Raw genomic sequence first — 25000 nt, 5'->3', positions numbered from 1 at the left:
GCCAGGCGGACAACACCTACACCTGCCTGGTGCCAGAGTTTGTTCACAGCGTCGCCGCCCTGCTGGCCAGAGCGCCACAGCTGGCCTCCTACAGGGAGCTGCTGGTCCAAGAACCTCACCTGCAGAACTCGCTCAGTCTGCGCTCCTGCGTCCAGGACCCCGTCGCTGCCTTCCGGAAAGGTGTCCTGGAGCCCCTGGCCAGCCTGCGCAAAGGTAAGCAAGTCGTACTCGTGACGCGATGGATTTATGACTCCTTGGAAGGACTGGAGGAGCTCTTCCTTTCAAAGAGCCGTTCATAAAAACTGGTTTGTTATTATTATTTTTTTCAATCAATCAATCAATCAATCAATCAATGTTTATTTATATAGCCCCAAATCACAAATGTCTCAAAGGACTGCACAAATCATTACGACTACAACATCCTCGGAAGAACCCACAAAAGGGCAAGGAAAACTCACACCCAGTGGGCAGGGAGAATTCACATCCAGTGGGACGCCAGTGACAATGCTGACTATGAGAAACCTTGGAGAGGACCTCAGATGTGGGCAACCCCCCCCCCCTCTAGGGGACCAAAAGCAATGGATGTCGAGCGGGTCTAACATGATACTGTGAAAGTTCAATCCATAGTGTCTCCAACACAGCTGCGAGAGTTCAGTTCAAGCGGATCCAAGACAGCAGCGAGATCCCGTCCACAGGAGACCATCTCAAGCGGAGGCGGATCAGCAGCGTAGAGATGTCCCCAACCGATACAGGCGAGCGGTCCATCCTGGGTCTCGACTCTGGACAGCCAGTACTTCATCCATGGTCATCGGACCGGACCCCCTCCACAAGGGAGGGGGGGACATAGGAGAAAGAAAAGAAGCGGCAGATCAACTGGTCAAAAAAGGAGGTCTATTTAAAGGCTAGAGTATACAGATGAGTTTTAAGGTGAGACTTAAATGCTTTTACTGAGGTAGCATCTCGAACTGTTACCGGGAGGGCATTCCAGAGTACTGGAGCCCGAACGGAAAACGCTCTATAGCCCGCAGACTTTTTTTGGGCTCTAGGAATCACTAATAAGCCGGAGTCTTTTAAATCAAAGAAACAATCACTTAAAAGAGAAGATGTGCGTCAAGATAATAAAAAGTACACAAATGTTACTCAATTGGTGGGAGTTATTCTGAAATATTGGCGATAGTTTGGTGTGTTTTCATTGTAAACATTAGAAAAGGCGGAGCCATATTTCCCAGGGGTGTGACTCTTTGGACACCTGACCATTTCATCCGATTCCCATTTCTGGGGTGATGATTCAATTCAGAATCCAGTCTCGAATTGAACCCATTTTTCCATCCACGGGGGGGTCGCTGGAGCCTATCTCAGCTGCATTTTGGCGAAAGGCGGGGCACACTCTGTACAAGTCGCCACATCATCGCAGGGCTTGAACCCATTTTTGTAAAGTATTATTCTGCAAAATAATTATGATGAAACATTTTCAAAACAGGTGAGAAAAGCTCCTTCTTCACACATATAATGATAACAATAAATTGATGTGTACGATCCATACTTGCCAACCCTCCCGATTTTCCCGGGAGACTCACAAGTTTCAGTGCCCCTCCCGAATATCTCCCAGGGCAACCATTCTCCCGAATTCTACCCGGACAACAATATTGGGGGCGTGCCTTAAAGGCACTGCCTTTAGCGTCTTCTACAACCTGAAAAGGAGACTCTAATCAATCAATCAATCAATGTTTATTTATATAGCCCTGTGACGGTTGCTTGCTGTCGTCGTGCGGGTTCCACGGACCATCAAGGAAGGACATTGCTTTCGAGCAAGTTTGAGTCGCTTTATTTTTCAATAACAACTTGTCTTCAGGTTTGGTCGCTTTTCAGCCCCTTCTCTGCTGTTCGCTATTCGGTTGCTTTTCAGCCGCCCTCGTCGTCGTCGTCTTACTCTCTGTTGTTTTCGCTCGTCAGGTACTGCTGCGGGTTCTCCTACTCCTTCTCCCCTTTTATACACGGCGAGGAAATAAGTTAATTGTGTACCGGTGCGCGATCCACACACCTGCACCTGACTGCGGCGTCGCTCCCGGCACGGCCGTTTCTCCGCTCGACCGCATCCTCCGCCTCCTCGCCGCCGCCATCTTGGGCCGGGCTCCAGCATGCCCTGCCCTGCTGCTCGTTCGCCGGCTCCGCCTCTCTACAAGCCCTAAATCACAAGTGTCTCAAAGGGCTGCGCAAGCCACAACGACCACCGCGGTACAGAGCCCACATAAGGGCAAGGAAAAACTCACCCCAGTGGGACGTTGGTGACAATGACTATGAGAAACATTGGAGAGGACCGCATTCACACACTAGGGCCAATTTAGTGTTGCCAATCAACCTATCCCCAGGTGCATGTCTTTGGAGGTGGGAGGAAGCCGGAGTACCTGGAGGGAACCCACGCATTCACGGGGAGAACATGCAAACTCCACACAGAAAGATCCTCAGCCTGGAATTGAACCCAGGACTGCAGGACCTTCGTATTGTGAAGCAGACGCACTAACCGCTCTGCCACCGTGAAGCCCTATATATATATATGTATATATATATATATATATATATAAGAAATACTTGAAAATATATGCTTATTGTGTTACTAGTGTTTTATTGAGATTATATGGTCGTACCTGTACAACTTGTCGACCCCGCACCTTTCTTCAGCACCAGTCGACGGGTGGTGGCGATGCCCATCTGTGCCCTTCGCAAGGGACCCTCTTCGAAACACGATCTTTCAAAATGATCGCTGCATAAGACACTGTACTTTGTGTGTGTGGTCCAATCCAACCGTGTTCACTTGACCGCTCTGTTCCACAGTAAAGCTTCACCGTCATCTTTCGGGAATGTAAACAAGGAAACACCGGCTGTGTTTGTGTTGCTAAAGGCGGCCGCAATACACCGCTTCCCACCTACAGCTTTCTTCTTTGACGTCTCCATTATTCATTGAACAAATTGCAAAAGATTTAGCAACACCGATGTCCATAATACTGTGGAATTATGCGATGAAAACAGACGACTTATAGCTGGGAACGATGCTGGAACAAAATGTCCTCTGTAATGTGTGACTTCACGCGCACGCGTGGTCATACCGAGACGTTTCAGCAGGATAGTTCGGCGCGAAATTTAAAATTGCATTTTAGTAAACTAACCTGGCCGTATTGGCATGTGTTGCAATGTTAATATTTCATCATTGATATATAAACTATCAGACTGCGTGGTCGCTAGTAGTGGCTTTCAGTAGGCCTTTAATGTGACAATCTGTCACTTAATTTCTGATAGTTTTTCGTGTTTTGTACTTTATTTCCTGTTCAGTGCTCTTATTTTGTTGTACTTCCTGTTTACTCCGCTGAGCACTGTTTTTGTCACACTCGCCGTTGATTGGCAGTGGTCCTCAGCTGCTGTCAATCAACATAGGTCTTTTTATGTTTCACCCGAGCACTCCTCAGTGCTCGAAGTTAAAATCTATGTTGGAGAATTTACTACGCAAGACTGCTTCATGTTTATTTCTGTTTCTTATGAGTATTAAATTATTTTCTTACCTTCACTCAACTCTCCTGGATTCTTGCATCATCGGGGACACGCAACTGCAGCCATGCGAGTTCCTAACATTTAACACTGTTACAAATATGCGCCACACTGTGAACCCACACCAAACAAGGGAGAACATCTGCGCCGTAACAGAACGTAAACACAACAGAACAAATACCCAGAATCCCTTGCAGCACTAACTCTTCGAGACGCTACAATTTACACCCCCACCTCAACCCCGCCCACCTCGACCTCCTCATGCTTTCTCAGGGAGAGAATGTCCCAAATTGCGAGCTGCTGTTTTGAGGCATGTTAAATAAAATAATGCACTTTGGCAGTACCATGTTGGCACTTTTTGCCATAACTTGAGTTCTTTTATTTTGGAAAACCTTGTCACATTGTTTAATGCATCCAGCGGGCATCACAACAAAATGAGGCGTAATAATGTGTTCATCCCACCCCTGTATATATCGTATCGGTTGATATCGGTAATTAAGAGTTGGACAATATTGGAATATTAGATATCGTTAAAAAAGCCATTATCGGACATCTGTAATAAAAAGTAGGATTAAAAAAAGTGGTTACAAAATTGGTATAATTATCTGGTGAACTATTACATATCAGAACAATGGAACAGAAAAGAGAATCCACATTAAAAAATAAAGCAATTTATGATCATGAAAACATAGAAGTCATGTTTATTATTGAATTTAAAAAGTGAATCTAATTGCTGTTAAGTTTCTTTTAAGTACGACACATAGCTTGGTTCATTGCTCTCACTTTATTTGTGCATAACAATTGGCTCCAAAGGAGAGCCGTTTAAAAAAACTTGATTCTTTTGTTCTACCCACAAGATAAATGAGATAATGAAGTTTAACGAGCGCCGTACATTTTAATGAGTGACATTTTTGTAACAGATGGTCTCTGCTTCCCTGTCTGTGCAATCAGGAAGTCTCTGTATGAAGTAGTCCAAGGGAGGCTCTGTATGAAGTAGTCTAAGGGAGGCTCTGTATGATGTAGTCCAAGGGAGGCTGTGTATGAAGTAGTCCAAGGGAGGCTGTGTATGAAGTAGTCCAAGGGAGGCTCTGTATGAAGTAGTCCAAGGGAGGCTGTGTATGAAGTAGTCCAAGGGAGGCTCTGTATGAAGTAGTCCAAGGGAGGCTCTGTATGAAGTAGTCCAAGGGAGGCTGTGTATGAAGTAGTCCAAGGGAGGCTCTGTATGAAGTAGTCCAAGGGAGGCTGTGTATGAAGTAGTCCAAGGGAGGCTGTGTATGAAGTAGTCCAAGGGAGGCTCTGTATGAAGTAGTCCAAGGGAGGCTGTGTATGAAGTAGTCCAAGGGAGGCTGTGTATGAAGTAGTCCAAGGGAGGCTCTGTATGAAGTAGTCCAAGGGAGGCTGTGTATGAAGTAGTCCAAGGGAGGCTCTGTATGAAGTAGTCCAAGGGAGGCTCTGTATGAAGTAGTCCAAGGGAGGCTGTGTATGAAGTAGTCCAAGGGAGGCTCTGTATGAAGTAGTCCAAGGGAGGCTGTGTATGAAGTAGTCCAAGGGAGGCTGTGTATGAAGTAGTCCAAGGGAGGCTCTGTATGAAGTAGTCCAAGGGAGGCTGTGTATGAAGTAGTCCAAGGGAGGCTCTGTATGAAGTAGTCCAAGGGAGGCTCTGTATGAAGTAGTCCAAGGGAGGCTGTGTATGAAGTAGTCCAAGGGAGGCTGTGTATGAAGTAGTCCAAGGGAGGCTGTGTATGAAGTAGTCTAAGGGAGGCTGTGTATGAAGTAGTCCAAGGGAGGCTGTGTATGAAGTAGTCCAAGGGAGGCTGTATATGAAGTAGTCCAAGGGAGGCTGTGTATGAAGTAGTCCAAGGGAGGCTCTGTATGAAGTAGTCCAAGGGAGGCTGTGTATGAAGTAGTCCAAGGGAGGCTGTGTATGAAGTAGTCCAAGGGAGGCTGTGTATGAAGTAGTCCAAGGGAGGCTGTGTATGAAGTAGTCCAAGGGAGGCTCTGTATGAAGTAGTCCAAGGGAGGCTCTGTATGAAGTAGTCCAAGGGAGGCTGTGTATGAAGTAGTCCAAGAGAGGCTCTGTATGAAGTAGTCCAAGAGAGGCTCTGTATGAAGTAGTCCAAGGGAGGCTCTGTATGAAGTAGTCCAAGGGAGGCTCTGTATGAAGTAGTCTAAGGGAGGCTGTGTATGAAGTAGTCCAAGGGAGGATTTGTATGAAGTAGTCTAAGGGAGGCTCTGTATGGAGTAGTCTAAGGGAGACTGTGTATGAAGTAGTCTAAGGGAGGCTGTGTATGAAGTAGTCCAAGGGAGGCTCTGTATGAAGTAGTCTAAGGGAGGCTGTGTATGAAGTAGTCCAAGGGAGGCTCTGTATGAAGTAGTCCAAGGGAGGCTCTGTATGAAGTAGTCCAAGGGAGGCTCTGTACGAAGTAGTCCAAGGGAGGCTGTGTATGAAGTAGTCCAAGGGAGGCTCTGTATGAAGTAGTCTAAGGGAGGCTGTGTATGAAGTAGTCCAAGGGAGGATTTGTATGAAGTAGTCTAAGGGAGGCTCTGTATGGAGTAGTCTAAGGGAGACTGTGTATGAAGTAGTCCAAGGGAGGCTGTGTATGAAGTAGTCCAAGGGAGGCTGTGTATGAAGTAGTCCAAGGGAGGCTGTGTATGAAGTAGTCTAAGGGAGGCTGTGTATGGAGTAGTCCAAGGAAGGCTGTGTATGAAGTAGTCCAAGGGAGGCTGTGTATGAAGTAGTCCAAGGGAGGCTGTGTATGAAGTAGTCTAAGGGAGACTGTGTATGAAGTAGTCTAAGGGAGGCTGTGTATGAAGTGGTCCAAGGGAGGCTGTGTATGAAGTAGTCTAAGGGAGGCTGTGTATGAAGTAGTCTAAGGGAGGCTGTGTATGAAGTGGTCCAAGGGAGGCTGTGTATGAAGTAGTCTAAGGGAGGCTGTGTATGAAGTAGTCCAAGGGAGGCTGTGTATGAAGTAGTCTAAGGGAGACTGTGTATGAAGTAGTCTAAGGGAGGCTGTGTATGAAGTGGTCCAAGGGAGGCTGTGTATGAAGTAGTCTAAGGGAGGCTGTGTATGAAGTAGTCCAAGGGAGGCTGTGTATGAAGTAGTCCAAGGGAGGCTGTGTATGAAGTAGTCTAAGGGAGGCTGTGTATGGAGTAGTCTAAGGGAGACTGTGTATGGAGTAGTCTAAGGGAGACTGTGTATGAAGTAGTCTAAGGGAGACTGTGTATGGAGTAGTCTAAGGGAGACTGTGTATGAAGTAGTCCAAGGGAGGCTGTGTATGAAGTAGTCCAAGGGAGGCTGTGTATGAAGTAGTCTAAGGGAGACTGTGTATGGAGTAGTCTAAGGGAGACTGTGTATGAAGTAGTCCAAGGGAGGCTGTGTATGAAGTAGTCCAAGGGAGGCTGTGTATGAAGTAGTCCAAGGGAGGCTGTGTATGAAGTAGTCCAAGGGAGGCTGTGTATGGAGTAGTCCAAGGGAGGCTGTGTATGAAGTAGTCTAAGGGAGACTGTGTATGGAGTAGTCTAAGGGAGACTGTGTATGAAGTAGTCCAAGGGAGGCTGTGTATGAAGTAGTCCAAGGGAGGCTGTGTATGAAGTAGTCCAAGGGAGGCTGTGTATGAAGTAGTCCAAGGGAGGCTCTGTATGAAGTAGTCCACGGTAGGCTCTTTATGAAGTAGTCCAAGAGAGGCTGTGTATGATGTAGTCCAAGGGAGCCTGTGTATGAAGTAGTCCAAGGGAGGATTTGTATGAAGTAGTCCAAGAGAGGCTGTGTATGATGTAGTCCAAGGGAGCCTGTGTATGAAGTAGTCCAAGGGAGGCTGTGTATGAAGTGGTCCAAGGGAGGCTGTGTATGAAGTAGTCCAAGGGAGGCTCTGTATGAAGTAGTCTAAGGGAGGCTGTGTATGAAGTAGTCTAAGGGAGGCTCTGTATGAAGTAGTCCACGGTAGGCTCTGTATGAAGTAGTCCAAGAGAGGCTGTGTATGATGTAGTCCAAGAGAGGCTCTGTATGAAGTAGTCCAAGGGAGGCTGTGTATGAAGTAGTCTAAGGGAGGCTGTGTATGAAGTAGTCCAAGGGAGGATTTGTATGAAGTAGTCCAAGGGAGGATTTGTATGAAGTAGTCCAAGGGAGGCTGTGTATGAAGTAGTCTAAGGGAGGCTCTGTATGAAGTAGTCCAAGGGAGGCTGTGTATGAAGTAGTCCAAGGGAGGCTGTGTATGAAGTAGTCCAAGGGAGGCTGTGTATGAAGTAGTCCAGGGGAGGCTGTGTATGAAGTAGTCCAAGGGAGGCTCTGTATGAAGTAGTCTAAGGGAGGCTGTGTATGAAGTAGTCCAAGGGAGGCTGTGTATGAAGTAGTCCAAGGAAGGCTCTGTATGAAGTAGTCCAAGAGAGGCTCTGTATGAAGTAGTCCAAGGGAGGCTGTGTATGAAGTAGTCCAAGGGAGGCTCTGTATGAAGTAGTCCAAGGGAGGCTGTGTATGAAGTAGTCCAAGGGAGGCTCTGTATAAAGTGATGCAGTTGTTATGATACAGTTGTTATGATGATGTCGTTATGATGCAGTTGTTATGATGCTGTTGTTATGATACAGTTGTTATGATACAGTTATGATACAGTTATGATATAGTTGTTATTATGCAGTTGTTATGATACAGTTGTTATGATGCTGTTGTTATGATACAGTTATGATACAGTTGTTATGATACAGTTATGATGCAGTTGTTATGTTTCAGTTATGATACAGTTATGATATAGTTGTTATGATGCAGTTGTTATGATACAGTTGTTATGACGATGTCGTTATGATGCAGTTGTTAGGATACAGTTGTTATGATACAGTTGTTATGATGCTGTTGTTATGATACAGTTGTTATGATACAGTTATGATGCAGTTGTTATGTTTCAGTTATGATACAGTTATGATATAGTTATTATGCAGTTGTTATGATACAGTTGTTATGATGATGTCGTTATGATGCAGTTGTTATGATACAGTTGTTATGATGCTGTTGTTATGATACAGTTATGATACAGTTGTTATGATACAGTTATGATGCAGTTGTTATGTTTCAGTTATGATACAGTTATGATATAGTTGTTATTATGCAGTTGTTATGATACAGTTGTTATGATGATGTCGTTATGATGCAGTTGTTATGATACAGTTGTTATGATGCTGTTGTTATGATACAGTTATGATACAGTTGTTATGATGCAGTTGTTATGTTTCAGTTATGATACAGTTATGATATAGTTGTTATGATGCAGTTGTTATGATACAGTTGTTATGATGATGTCGTTATGATGCTGTTGTTATGATACAGTTATGATACAGTTGTTATGATACAGTTATGATGCAGTTGTTATGTTTCAGTTATGATACAGTTTTGATGCAGTTGTTATGATGCTGTTGTTATGATACAGTTATGATACAGTTATGATACAGTTATGATGCAGTTGTTATGTTTCAGTTGTTATGATACAGCTGTTATGATGCAGGTATGATACAGTTGTTATGATGCAGTTGTTATGGAATCAGTTGTTGTGATGCTGTTGTTATGATGCTGTTGTAATAATACAGTTATGATGCAGTTGTTTTGATAGTTTTGATACATTTATGTTGCAGTTGTAATGATACAGTTATGATGCTGTTGTTATGATACAGTTGTTATCATACAGTTGTTTGATGCATTTGTAATGATACAGTTATGATGCAGTTGTTTTGATACAGTTATGATGCAGTTGTTATGATACAGTTATGATGCAGTTGTTATGATACAGTTGTTAGGATATAGTTGTAATAATACAGTTATGATACAGTTGTTATGAGGCAGTTGTAATAATACAGTTATGATGCAGTTGTTTCGATACAGTTATGATGCATTTCTTATGATGCAGTTGTAATAATACAGTTATGATGCAGTTGTTTTGATACAGTTATGATAACAGTTGTTATGATGCAGTTGTAATAATACATTTATGATGCAGTTGTTTTGATACAGCTATGATGCAGTTGTAATAATAGTTATTATGCAGTTGTTTTGATACAGTTATGATACAGTTGCTATGATGCAGTTGTAATCATACAGTTGTTATGATGCCGTTGTAATGATACAGTTATGATGCTGTTGTTATGATGCAGTTGTTATGATGCAGTTGTAATAATACAGTTATGATACAGTTGTTATGATGCAGTTGTAATAATACAGTTATGATGCAGTTGTTTTGATACAGTTATGATACAGTTGTTATGATGCAGTTGTTTTGATACAGTTATGATGCAGTTGTAACGATACAGTTCTTATGATACAGTTATGATGCAGTTGTTTTGATAGTTATGATACAATTGTTATGAGGCAGTTGTAATAATACAGTTATGATGCATTTCTTATGATGCATTTGTAATAATACAGTTATGATGCAGTTGTTTTGATACAGTTATGATACAGTTGTTATGATGCAGTTGTAATACATTTATGATGCAGTTGTTTTGATACAGTTATGATGCAGTTGTAATAATACAGTTGTGATGCAGTTGTTTTGATACAGTTATGATACAGTTGTTATGATGCAGTTGTAATGATACTTATTATACAGTTGTTATGATGCAGTTGTAATGATACAGTTATGATTCTGTTATGATACAGTTGTAATTATGCAGTTGTAATAATACAGTTATGATGCAGTTGTTTCGATACAGTTATGATGCATTTCTTATGATGCAGTTGTAATAATACAGTTATGATGCAGTTGTTTTGATACAGTTATGATAACAGTTGTTATGATGCAGTTGTAATAATACATTTATGATGCAGTTGTTTTGATACAGTTATGATGCAGTTGTAATAATACAGTTATTATGCAGTTGTTTTGATACAGTTATGATACAGTTGTAAATGGGTTGTACTTGTATAGCGCTTTTCTACCTTCAAGGTACTCAAAGCGCTTTGACACTACTTCCACATTTACCCATTCACACACACATTCACACACTGATGGAGGGAGCTGCCATGCAAGGCGCCAACTAGCACCCATCAGGAGCAAGGGTGAAGTGTCTTGCTCAGGACACAACGGACGTGACGAGGTTGGTTCTAGGTGGGATTTGAACCAGCGACCCTCGGGTTGCGCACGGCCACTCTCCCACTGCGCCGCGCCGTCCCTATGATGCAGTTGTAATCATACAGTTGTTATGATGCCGTTGTAATGATACAGTTATGATGCTGTTGTTATGATGCAGTTGTTGTGATACAGTTGTTATGATGCAGTTGTAATAATACAGTTATGATACAGTTGTTATGATGCAGTTGTAATAATACAGTTATGATGCAGTTGTTTTGATACAGTTATGATACAGTTGTTATGATGCAGTTGTTTTGATACAGTTATGATGCAGTTGTAACGATACAGTTCTTATGATACAGTTATGATGCAGTTGTTTTGATAGTTATGATACAATTGTTATGAGGCAGTTGTAATAATACAGTTATGATGCATTTCTTATGATGCATTTGTAATAATACAGTTATGATGCAGTTGTTTTGATACAGTTATGATACAGTTGTTATGATGCAGTTGTAATACATTTATGATGCAGTTGTTTTGATACAGTTATGATGCAGTTGTAATAATACAGTTGTGATGCAGTTGTTTTGATACAGTTATGATACAGTTGTTATGATGCAGTTGTAATGATACTTATTATACAGTTGTTATGATGCAGTTGTAATGATACAGTTATGATTCTGTTATGATACAGTTGAAATTATGCAGTTGTAATAATACCGTTATGATGCAGTTGTTTTGATACATTTTTGATGCAGTTTTTTTTATAGTTATGATACAGTTGTTATGATACAGTTATAATGCAGTTATGATGTCGTTATGACACAGTTGTTATGACACAGTTGTTATGATACAGTTGTAATGATACAGTTGTTATGATACAGTTGTAATGATACAGTTATGATGCAGTTGTTATGATACAGTTGAAATGATAGTTATGATGCAGTTGTTATGATGTAGTTATGACACAGTTGTTATGATACAGTTGTAATGATACAGTTATGATACAGTTGTTATGATACAGTTGAAATGATAGTTATGATGCAGTTGTTATGATGTCGTTATGACACAGTTGTTATGATACAGTTGTAATGATACAGTTATGATACAGTTGTTATGATACAGTTGAAATGATAGTTATGATGCAGTTGTTATGATGTAGTTATGACACAGTTGTTATGATACAGTTATGATGCAGTTGTTATGATGTAGTTATGATGCAGTTATAATACAGTAATGATACAGTTGTAATGATGCAGTTGTTATGATGTAGTTATGATACCGTTATGATGCAGTAATGATTCACTCATGATACAGTTGTTATGATACAGTTGTAATGATGCAGTTATGATACAGTTGTTATGATGTAGTTATGACACAGTTGTTATGATGCAGTTATGATACAGTTGTTATGATGTAGTTATGACACGATTGTTATGATACAGTTGAAATGATACTGTTATGATGTAGTTATGATACAGTTGTTATGATGCATTATTATACAAGTATGATGCAGTTGTTATGATCGTTATGACACAGTTGTTATGATAGTTATACGTTGTTATGATCCAGTTAAGATGCAATTTTGATACAAATATGATGCCGTTGTTGTGATCCAGTTATGATGCAGTTGTTACGATACAGTAGATTGATGTGTTATCAGAGCAAAGGACTGCTGCGTCTCCTCCATCTCTATCAAGCAGGTGAGAGGGAAAGAATGAAGAAGCCTCCTGTCTCTTGACTGCTGCCCCATGATGGATATGTCTTGTTTGCTGATAACAGACAACAATGGCCACCAGCCAGGATGTGGGCTAGAATCAATATCACCGTTTTCCCCACACAGGGATTCCACGGCTCATTAAAAAGCATTTAAAGAAAATTAAATGCATTTTGCGAAAATGAAGGCCTTAAAGGGGCTGTTAGCAACATTTACAAGAGAGGATGCCATGTTTGACACAGTACATCCAGCCCTCTTACGCCTTCTCCTACCTCACGTGTACACGCTTTAACTGTGTGTGTGTGTGTGTGTGTGTGTGTGTGTGTGTGTGTGTGTATATAATGTTTGGGTATTGTGTAAGTGCTGTATGAATGCAGACCATTAACCATGTTGAACCAACTTGATTTACTGTAGATAATTCAACCCACTTGTAAAATAATGTTTCCATGATGCAGTTGTTATACACTTGTGTTGTGTTCAGGTCTGTGGGACCCGTTGTCATTTCTCATTAAAAGAAAAATTATACAATTAAATAATTTTTCAAACGGAGACTCACTGACTTTGGCTCTTTTTCTGTGAAGAACATATATCAAAATACATATTTAAGGACCCACACCTACACATTTCTATTACATATAAGATGTCCGGGTCCACTGGACCCGGGACTTATACAAACCCCGTTTCCATATGAGTTGGGAAATTGTGTTGGCTGTAAATATAAACGGAATATAATGATTTGGAAATCCTTTTCAACCCATATTCAGTTGAATGCACTACAAAGACATGAAATTTGGTCAAATTTTCTTTTTTTTTTGCAAATAATAATTAACTTAGAATTTCATGGCTGCAACTCGTGCCAAAGTAGTTGGGAAAGGGCATGTTCACCACTGTGTTACATCACCTTTTCTTTTAACAACACTCAATAAACGTTTGGGAACTGAGGAAACTAATTGTTGAAGCTTTAAAAGTGGAATTCTTTCCCATTCTTGTTTTATGTAGAGATTCAGTCGTTCAACAGTCCGGGGTTTCCGCTGTCCTATTTTACGCTTCACACATTTTCCATGGGAGACAGGTCTGGACTGCAGGTGGGCCAGGAAAGTACCCGCACTCTTTTGCTACAAAGCCACGCTGTTGTAACACGTGCTGAATGTGGCTTGTCATTGTCTTGCTGAAATAAGCAGGGGCGTCCATGAAAAAGACGGCGCTTAGATAGCAGCATATGTTGCTCCAAAACCTGTATGGACCATTCAGCATTAATGGTGCCTTCACAGATGTGTAAGTTACCCATGCCTTGGGTACTAATGCACCCCCATACCATCACACATGCTGGCTTTTCAACTTTGCGTCGATAACAGTCTGGATGCTTCGCATCACCTTCGGTTCGGATGACACGATTTCGAATATTTCAAAAAAAAAAATTGAAATGTGGTCTCGTCAGACCATAGAACACTTTTCCACTTTGCATCAGTCCATATTAGATGATCTCGGGCCCAGAGAAGCCGGCGGCGTTTCTGGATGTTGTTGATAAATGACTTTCGCTTTGCATAGTAGAGCTTTAACTTGCACTTACAGATGTAGCGACCAACTGTATTTAGTCACAGTGGTTTCCTGAAGTGTTCCTGAGCCCATGCGGTGATATCTTTTAGAGATTGATGTCGGGTTTTGATACAGTGCCGTCTGAGGGATCGAAGGTCACGGTCATTCAACGTGGAGTGATTTCTCCAGATTCTCTGAACCTTAGGATGATATTATGGAGCGTAGATGTTGAAATCCCTAAATTTCTTGCAATTGCACTTTGAGAAAGGTTGTTCTTAAACTGTTTGACTATTTGCTCACGCAGTTGTGGACAAAGGGGTGTACCTCGCCCCATCCTTTCTTGTGAAAGACTGAGCATTTTTTGGGAAGCTGTTTTTATAGCCAATCATGGCACCCACCTGTTCCCAACAAGCCTGTGGGATGTTCCAAATAAGTGTTTGATGAGCATTGTTCAACTTTATCAGTATTTATTGACACCTTTCCCAACTTCAACTTCAGTTTGAACATCAAATATGTTGTCTTTGTAGCATATTCAACTGAATATGGCTTGAAAAGGATTTGCAAATCATTGTATTCCGTTTATATTTACATCTAACACAATTTCCCAACTCATATGGAAACAGGGTTTGTATATATGTCAGTAGACTCGCTATGGATGGGCTAAAGTTACAACAGAGATGGCGAGGAGAAGACACAGTCAAAGTGGAGGCACGTAAATAATGGCGACCCCTAAAGAAACGGTCAGAAGATGTTGTGTAAAACATGATCTATGCAACATTTCCATGCCAAATTGTGTTTTTATGAATCACACACGTGCAGAAACATGCTGTTTTGTGCAAGTTTTGTAGAGCAGGTCTCAGGACACTGACTGTATAAACTTTGTTTTGTTTCCTCATGCAATGTCTTTCTCTCCCCCACATCAGAGCGGAGGCTGCCTGAGGAAGACTACATCATCTTGGTGGACAGTCTCAATGAGGCCGAATTCCACAAGCCGGACTACGGGGACACCATCGCCACCTTCATCACCAAGATAGTCGCTCGATTCCCGCTCTGGCTCAAGTTGGTGGTCACCGTGAGGACCGGCCTGGTGGTGAGTCCGCACTCCTCTTTGCGTCCTGGCTAGGGATGCACCGAAATGAAAATTTGTGGCCGAAGCCGAATAAAATTTAAACACTTGGCCGAATACCGAATAATGAATGCAGTTTTTCACATTTTTTTAATATTGCATAAATAGCCTAGAATAAATATTTAGACATGTTTTTCAAATAAAGTAATTTTTTATTGAATATTGACATTTTTTTAATAATCCAGTAGCCTTTGCTTTTCAAAAAAAGCACAAAGTTTTACATTTATATTAGGCCTTCAAACAAAACATGCATTCCCCAAAAAAATAAAGTGGATAAACCCACAACAAATGAATTATTGTCCTTTTGGCAAAAGTCTGCTTAGCCACAGTAGATATGCTAATAATGTAAACAGAAGGCTCAAGTAAATCTCAAATAAGTGTGTGCTTGTAACCTCATACACTTATACAGGTACACAACATATCCCAACGTCACTGCGTCATTGCACGTTGGTTGATTGCGTCACCGCGTCAAAAAATTGCGTCACACGCCACTATTCGGCCTTGTTTTTAACTCATTCCACCGAAGGCCGAATGTGGCTTTTTTTTGCCATATTCGGCCGAATATATTCGGTTACCGATTAATCGATGCATCCCTAGTCCTGGCCTTGTTTGGTGCCTCTTGCCCAAAGTCAGCATATACAGTGGCCATCAAAAGTGTAGATACACTTGTAAAGAACATGATGTCATGGCTTGAGGTCAGAGGTGGGTAGTAACGCGCTACATTTACTCCGTTACATTTACTTGAGTAACTTTTGGGATACGTTGTACTTCTACGAGTAGTTTTTATGCAACATACTTTTACTTTTACTTGATTAGATTAGAGATTAGATAGATTAGATAGTACTTTATTTATTCCGTCAGGAGAGTTCCTTCAGGAAAATTACAATTTTCAGCACAATCCCATTCAAGATCAGACGAACATTACAGGGAGACAGAACAGGATCGCTGACGGGTCTGCCGGCTTCCAGCGCCCCTTACAAAAAAGATGACATACAGGTAAACAAGGGGGGGAGAGAAAAAAAAATAGAAGATTAAAATTAAAAAAATAATAATAATAAAATACATTTAAAAAATCGGTCTTAGCCTAGGCCCTGGAGTGGGGGTGCAGACTGAGGCCAAGGGAAAAGAACAACTCATAGCCATAGTACACATCCCTCTTCCATGTGTGTAAGAGGGAAACATGAAACATCAAAGAACACAGAGGACATTAAAGACATTAAAGCAGCATATATATATATATATATATTGAGTATATTTATAGAGAAGAAACGCTACTTTTACTCCGCTCCATTTATCTACACTCAGCTCGCTACTTTTTTTTTATCGATTTGTTAATGTTTGTTTTGGTTTTTCAAAGTAGGATCTACGCATGCCTGCGTTTCACCAATCAAATGCAGTCACTGGTGATGTTGGACCAATCAAACAGAGCCAGGTGGTCACTTGACCCGACTTAACCCTTATATTATGTTGAGGGTCAATTTGACCCATTTCAGTTTTTGTGTTTATCAAAGTACTGGTTATCCTTTCTTTTTCTTGCTGAAATTTGGTGACTTTTCCTCATCTAGGGTCATGAACTGGTGTGTAAAATCTGGACACTTTGTTGTGTAGTGGAATGTCTTGCAGAGTTTTTATACAACGATGATGTTGCGGGTCATTTTGACCCAGACACTTTTATGTGGGTAAATAGCCAAAATAGACAAGTCTCTTTGATGTACTTTTTACTTTGATGTACAATTGTTTGTATTTTGATTCCCTCTGAGACCCAGAGCCAGGTGTGTGAAGAGAGGGAACTTTCTCACACTTGTCCTTGTCACTGTTCTCATGTCATCTCTTTGACAAACTCACCAAAATGAGCTCCAGAAGGATGACAGCTGAGGAGACAAGGACAAGTGTGAGAAAGTTCCCTCTCTTCACACACCTGGCTCTGGGTCTCAGAGACAATCAAAATACAAACAATTGTACATCAAAGTAAAAAGTACATGAAGGAGACATATTTATTTTTGGATCTGAACAGCTATTTACCCACATTAAAACTCTCCACAAACATTCCACTACACAACAAAGTGTCCAGATTTACACACCAGTTCATGACCCTAGATGAGGAAAAGTCACCAGATTTCCGCAAGAAAAAGAAAGGATAACCAGTACTTTGATCAACACAAAAACTGAAATGGGTCAAATTTACCCTTAACATAATACAATTGGAATAAAAAATGTATTATATGTCACTTTTCTAAATGTTTATATAACCTAAAATAAAATTGTTATTGGTTTAACCTGTTTTCTTGACTGTTTTGAGTGCATATACACAGTATGGGTGCAAACGACCCGCAACATAATCAATGTCATTTTTTCCAACATAATAGAAGGGTTAAACAAGTTGAAAACCTTATTGGGGTGTTACCATTTAGTGGTCAATTGTACGGAATATGTACTGTACTGTGCAATCTACTAATACAAGTTTCAATCAATCAATCAAAAGTGTAAAGGAAAAAAGACACTTTTTATTTCAACCGTACTTCCCGTCAGAAGCCTAAAGACTGATCGCACAGTTCCTGTCTTCACAATAAAAGTGCCGCACTATCGCGCCTGCGCTAACAAAATAAGAGTGTCCGAAAGCCAGCGCAAACAAGCTAGCAAGCTACGGAGTTTGCCGCCAATGTATTTCTTGTAAAGTGTATAAAAACGAATATGGAAGCTGGACAAATAAGATGCCGAAAACCAACGACTTTCATGTGGTATTAGACGGAAAAGAGGAACTTTTTTTCTCCTCCATTTGAAAACGTGGACGTTATCAGCACTATACTGTCTGATTCCAATCAATGCAAGTCATCAGAATCAGGTAATACACCAACTTATATTCTTGTCTTCATGAAAGATAGGAATCTATATGTTAAACATGCTTGTAATATTCATTAAAACACCTTTAACATGTCAACAAAAACTGCAAAATAAATAAATATAAATTATATACGTATACATAAATGTTTGTATATATATATATATATATATATACACATATATGTATATATGATATGTGTGTGTATGTATATATGAGATAGATGACCTCGACTTGGTCATTTATTAAGTAATTGATAAACGTTGACAAACTTATTGGGGTGTTACCATTTAGTGGTCAATTGTACAAAATATGTACTGTACTGTGTTATCTAATAATACAAGTTTCTATCAATCAATCAATCAATGCCTACTGAGCCTATGGTGCTGTTAAGTTATTGTGGCTCAATGTGCCTTATTTTAATGTACTATTGTTTAATATATATTATTGTTTTAGTTGCTTAAGAGATATTCCTGGCTCTGAATTTGCTCATTGCTATTTTTATGTTTTTGTGCATTATTTGTTGCCGTAATCATTAAACAATCAAGTTACTCATCAGTTACTCAGTACTTGAGTAGTTTTTTCACAACATACTTTTTACTTTTACTCAAGTAAATATTTGGGTGACTACTCCTTACTTTTACTTGAGTAATACATCTCTAAAGTAACAGTACTCTTACTTGAGTACAATTTCTGGCTACTCTACCCACCTCTGCTTGAGGTGGCGACTTGTCCAGGGTGTACGCCGCCTTCCGCCCGATTGTAGCTGAGATAGGCGCCAGCGCCCCCAGTGACCTCAAAGGGAATAAGCGGTAGAAAATGGATGGATGATGTCATGGCTGTCTTGAGTTTCCAATCATTTCTACAACTCTTAATTTGTGTGTGATGTAGTGATTGGAGCACATACTTGTTGCTCACAAAAAACATTCATGAAGTTTGCTTCTTTTATGAATTTATTATGGCTCTACTGAAAATGTGAGGGTCAAAAGTATACGTACAGCAATGTTAAAGGCCTACTGAAAGCCACTACTACCGACCACGCAGTCTGATAGTTTATATATCAATGATGAAATATTAACATTGCAACACATGCCAATAAGGCCACTTTAATTTAATAAAATGCAATTTTAAATTTTTCGGCGAAATGTCGTGTTGACGTCTCGGGTTATAGCGGACATTATTTTCCAGCCCGATCCAAGCTATAAGTAGTCTGCTTTAATCACATAATTACACATCTGTGTTGCTGAATCTTTTGCAATTTGTTCAATTAATAATGGAGACGTCAAAGAAGAAAGATGTAGGTGGGAAGCTTTTAGCCTTTAGCCACACAAACACAGCCGGTGTTTCATTGTTTAAAATTCCCGAAGGTGAAGCTTTAATATGGAACGAGCGGTCAAGCGAAAATGGTTCCCGACCACATGTCAACCGGCTGTCATGATCCGTAGTCTGGATCATGTTTAGTTTAGTTATTTTCTGTTAGTTTGGACTCCCTTTGTTGTTTGTGTACCTTTTTGTGAGTCAGTTTGGTCACCATGGCAACATATTAATTTCACCTGCTGAGGGTTCCAGACGCACACCTGTTTTTGTTAATTACTTCCTTATTTAAGCCTGCCTTGTCCCGTCAGTCGGTCTTGGTCCCTTGTTTGCGATATGCAACTGTTTCGTTGGTAATTCTAGATTTCTTGTTACCTGATCCTGTGCTAGTGTTAGCATTAGCTTCTGTGCTTTCGCCACGCGTTTCTTTTCGTCTGTTTTTGTACCAGTGTTTTGTTATTAAATCATTCTTACCTTTTAGTTGTTGTCCGGAGTGTCTATGTTTGCGTTGGAGGAACGATCCCGCATTAAAATGCGACCCCCACGTGACACCGGCAGGTTTCGGTGAGAAAATGGTGGTAATAAGTTGGCTCTTACCGTAGTTATAAGCGGAGCTTGCGTCCTCCTGCAACTGCGGACTATTAAATCCTCCCACCGAAGACACTGGCGGTCACCACACCCGTGGCCACACCCCTCCGACTTTCAGGTACCATATAATCTCACTAAAACACTAGTAACATGATAGGCAGATAAGGGATTTTCCAGAATTATCCTAGTAAATGTGTCTAATAACATCTGAATCGCTCTCACTGCCCTGGCCTTTTTTTTTTTTTTTAAGTCCTTCACTCTCACTATCCTCATCCACAAATCTTTCATCCTCGCTCAAATTAATGGAGAAATTGTCGCTTACTCGGTCCAAATCGCTCTAGCTGCTGGTGGCCATGATTTCTCCTCCAAACATATTGCTGAGTATTGTGGCCAAACAGCTCCATTTGTGTTTCATCTGACCACAGAATTTACCTCCAGAAGGTATTATCTTTGATCTTCTGATGATCTCGGGGCCCACAGAAGCCGGCGGCCTTTCTGGATGTTGTTGATAAGTGGCTTTCGCTTTACATAGTAGAGCTTTAACTTGCACTTACAGATGTAGCGACCAACTGTATTTAGTGACAGTGGTTTTCTGAAGTGTTCCTGAACCCATGTGGTGATATCCTTTAGAGATTGATGTGGGTTTTTGATACAGTGCCGTCTGAGGGATCGAAGGTCACGGTCATTCAATGTTGGTTTCCAGCCATGCCGCTTACATGGAGTGTTTTCTCCAGATTTTCTGAACCTTTTGATGATATTATGGAGCGTAGATGTTGAAATCAATAAATTTCTTGCAATTGCACTTTGAGAAAGGTTGTTCTTAAACTGTTTGACTATTTGCTCACGCAGTTGTGGACAAAGGGGTGTACCTCGCCCCATCCTTTCTTGTGAAAGACTGAGCATTTTTTGGGAAGCTGTTTTTATAGCCAATCATGGCACCCACCTGTTTCCAATTAGCCTGCACACCTGTGGGATGTTCCAAATAAGTGTTTGATGAGCATTCCTCAACTTTATCGGTATTTATTGCCACCTTTCCCAACTTCTTTGTCACGTGTTGCTGGCATCAAATTCTAAAGTTAATGATTATTTGCACAAAAAAAAAATGTTTATGAGTTTGAACATCAAATATGTTGTCTTTGTAGCATATTCAACTGAATATGGGTTGAAAAGGATTTGCAAATCATTGTATTCTGTTTATATTTACATCTAACACAATTTCCCAACTCATATGGAAACGGGGTTTGTAGCAGTAGAGTGGGAAAACAAGTTGACTTCATATGTTTATTTGTGTTTCATTGTATCCATTAAACCAGGGACCGCTTTAATATATGCATTGTTTTCACCAACCAGCTTTTTACATGTGGCAGATAAAAACAGCAAAAAAATGAGCATGATAAATTAGCCTTTGGCTACAATCTGGCACGTCGACATTTTATATGTCCATTAATGACTATTGTCCCATGTACAGGGGGTCACATTATGCAACAGCCCAGCACTGGTTCATAAACAGTTAAAACAAAAGGTGCTTGTAGCGTTGTCAGGTTTGCCTCCTTCTCTGCTCGTCCGTCTTATCTTCTTTGAGACTTCAGATCCTGATAAGGCCCTTCCTGTGGCTGTCCAGATCTGAAAAACATACACTTCTACGGCTAGGTGCACCGTGGAGATTTACAAGCTGTCCGCCTTTGCTTGATAAGAACAAGGACAGCTTTGTGAGCACAAGTAGATAGTAACCAGGGCTACCGGTCTTCACGCAGAGCAACTTGAACTGCAAGAAAACCAGTTATGTGATAATTATATACAATTATTCTGATATTAATTTACTATAGCAAATGAGTTGTAATGTATGTCTCTTAACAAGGTTATTGGGGTGTTTAGTGGGACAGGCAAAAGTTAAGTCTGAGAGAAAATGAGGTCATTTATAAATTAATAATTGTTTCTGTAGCAAATGTGACATGGATCGGTAATGGCCTTGGGGCCACTGCATTAAACCATATCCAATCATATTTAAAAATCTGCAAAGTATATGAAAATACAGTCTAAACATCACAAAATGCCACAAAATCAGTCACTGTAGTAACACTTCTGCACTCTGACCATATTATTAGGGTAGTCATACTGGAAATACGCAAAAATTACAGAGATGTGCTCTTTACCATTCCCAATCATTATGGAAGACAAAAACACATGTTTTTATTTGATTATGCATTCTAAATGGTAAATAAATATCTTAGTAATTACATCAACAGTTGGAGGGTCCTCTCATTAAACTCTCTACAAACATCCAGAAAGTACCAACAAGACTCAATTTACATGTCCTGACTTGAAAATGAAGCAAATATGAGTGATATTGTTATTTGTTAAGTGCTAACGTTGACGGACTATTTTAGCGGTGCATTGATAGCAGTGAGCTAATGCTAGCTTACGCACAGCTACTTCTGCTTGGTCTCAAACTAGCTAAAAGTAAATTCTAGATTATAATTAAAGCATCTCTCACCTGCTAGTAGACAAATGTGGCCATGGACCCACAACCTGTTCCACTTTCACATACTCCGAGATGGTGAAATAGACAACTTTGTTTTTTAACCCTTTGTGAGGATTGCATCTTCATCTAAACAGAATTATGTGAGCGTCCCGTCGGTTGACATCTCTGTGAGAGTGGAAATATTACAGTAAATATTTGTTTTGTTTTATTCGTATGTTTAGCATGAATTGATTAACGTGGACCCCGACTTAAACAAGTTGAAAAACTTATTGGGGTGTTACCATTTAGTGGTCAATTGTGCGGAATATGTACTGTACTGTGAAATCTACTAATAAAAGTCTCAATAAATCAATTAGCACCTAGCAATGTTGCTAATGCTATAGTGTCACAATAAAGCTACATCCGTTGAGCACTCGGCTTCTAAAACGTACTGCTCATCCTCATTGTGTTCGAACTCAAAAATATAATATGATTTTTCCCAAAGTAATCGCTGTTGGCTCTCACAAAGTATGCTTGATTAGCATTGTTGTCGATGGGGAATGGATCTGTGTTTCCTCCTCTACATCACGTGACTGACTTCCTCGTTATCTCTCAAAATAACTCGGGAATCTCTGTGAGATTGATACTATTTTGATTATTATAAGCGCTAATGTTGAAGGACTATTTTAGCGGCGCATTGATAGCAGTGAGCTAATGCTAGCTTACACTATTGTTGACACACGGCTACTTCTGCTCGGTCTCAAACTTGCTAAAAGTAAAGTCTAAATCAGAATTCGCACATATCTCACCTACTAGTAGACACATGTGGCCATAGACCTGAAAATGAAGCAAATATGAGTGATATTGTTATTATAAATGCTAACGCAGATGGACTATTTTAGCGGCGCATTGATAGCAGTGAGCTAATGCTTCTGCTTGGTCTCAAACTTGCTAAAAGTAAATTCTAGATTATAAATCATGCATCAGCAGACAAATGTGGCCTGACCTGAAAATGAAGCAAATATGAGTGATATTGTTATTATAAGCGCTAACGCAGACGGACTATTTTAGCGGCGCATTGATAGCAGTACGCTAATGCTTCTGCTTGGTCTCAAACTTGCTAAAAGTCAATTCTAGATTATAAATCATGCATCAGTAGACAAATGTGGCCTGACCTGAAAATGAAGCAAATATGAGTAATATTGTTATTATAAGTGCTAACGCAGACGCACTATTTTAGCGGCGCATTGATAGCAGTGAGCTAATGCTTCTGCTTGGTCTCAAACTAGCTAAAAGTAAATTCTAGATTATAAATCATGCATCAGTAGACAAATGTGGCCTGACCTGAAAATGAAGCAAATATGAGTGATATTGTTATTATAAGTGCTAACGCAGACGCACTATTTTAGCGGCGCATTGATAGCAGTGAGCTAATGCTTCTGCTTGGTCTCAAACTAGCTAAAAGTAAATTCTAGATTATAAATCATGCATCAGTAGACAAATGTGGCCTGACCTGAAAATGAAGCAAATATGAGTGATATTGTTATTATAAGCGCTAACGCAGACGGACTATTTTAGCGGCGTATTGATAGCAGTGAGCTAATGCTTCTGCTTGGTCTCAAACTTGCTAAAAGTAAATTCTACATTTTAATTCATGCATCTCTCACCTGCTAGTAGACACATGTGGCCATGGACCTGAAAATGAAGCAAATATGAATGATATTGTTATAAGTGCTACCGCAGATGGACTATTTTAGCAGCGCAATGATAGCAGTGAGCTAATGCTTCTGCTTGGTCTCAAACTTGCTAAAAGTCAATTCTAGATTATAAATCATGCATCAGTAGACAAATGTGGCCTGACCTGAAAATGAAGCAAATTTGAGTGATATTGTTATTATAAGTGCTAACGCAGATGGACTATTTTAGCGGCGCATTGATAGCAGTGAGCTAATGCTTCTGCTTGGTCTCAAACTTGCTAAAAGTAAATTCTAGATTATAAATCATGCATCAGTAGACAAATGTGGCCTGACCTGAAAATGAAGCAAATATGGGTGATATTGTTATTATAAGTGCTACCGCAGATCGACTATTTTAGCAGCGTATTGATAGCAGTGAGCTAATGCTAGCATGCGCTGCTATTGTTGACACACAGCTAAATCTGTTTGGTCACAAACTTGCTTAAAGTAAATTCTAGATTATAATTCACGCATCTCTCACCTGCTATTGGTATAGCTCGGTTGGTAGAGTGGCCGTGCCAGCAACTTGGGGGTTGCAGGTTCGATTCCCTCTTTCGCCACCCTAGTCACTGCCGTTGTGTCCTTGGGCAAGACACTTTACCCACCTGCTCCCAGTGCCACCCACACTGCTTTAAATGTAACTTAGATATTGGGTTTCACTATGTAAAGCGCATTGAGTCACTAGAGAAAAGCGCTATATAAATATAGATCACTATTAGACACATGTGACCATTGACCTGAAAATGAAGCTAATATGAGTGATGTTATTATGAGCGCTAACTCAGACGGACTATTTTAGCGGCACATTAGGTCGCTTAGGCTGCTGCCCCCGCGACCCGACCTCGGATAGGCGGAACAATATATATATATATATATATATATATATATATATATATATATATATATATATATATATATATATATATATATATATATGTGTATAAAATGCTTGACTTGGTGAATTGTAGCTGTAAATATACTCCTCCCCTCTTAACCACGCCCCGCTCCAAACCACGCCCCCCACCTCTCGAAATCAGAGGTCTTAAGGTTGGCAAGTATGGTCTGACGCCTTCTCCCAGTGTGCTCACTA

The 25000-nt window shown here is 40.4% G+C and overlaps 1 protein-coding gene across 2 annotated transcripts in view; it reads left to right on the top strand.

Moving 5' to 3' along the window:
* The window catches only part of tanc1a (tetratricopeptide repeat, ankyrin repeat and coiled-coil containing 1a), a 163048-nt gene that overhangs the window by 89211 nt on the left and 48837 nt on the right, over nt 1-25000 (top strand). For both annotated transcript variants that reach the window (XM_061887613.1, XM_061887612.1), the window contains exons 7-8: nt 1-213; nt 14770-14936. The exon at nt 1-213 is cut by the window's left edge and continues 19 nt beyond it. In XM_061887613.1, the coding sequence (XP_061743597.1) occupies nt 1-213; nt 14770-14936 (380 nt within the window). The remainder of the gene's footprint in view (nt 214-14769; nt 14937-25000) is intronic.

Source organism: Nerophis ophidion, linkage group LG25 (assembly GCF_033978795.1).
Source record: "Nerophis ophidion isolate RoL-2023_Sa linkage group LG25, RoL_Noph_v1.0, whole genome shotgun sequence".
In the NCBI taxonomy this organism is placed as follows: Eukaryota; Metazoa; Chordata; class Actinopteri; order Syngnathiformes; family Syngnathidae; genus Nerophis; species Nerophis ophidion.
The sequence above is the reverse complement of the archived record's forward strand: the minus strand, read 5'-3'. Positions and strand labels throughout refer to the sequence as shown.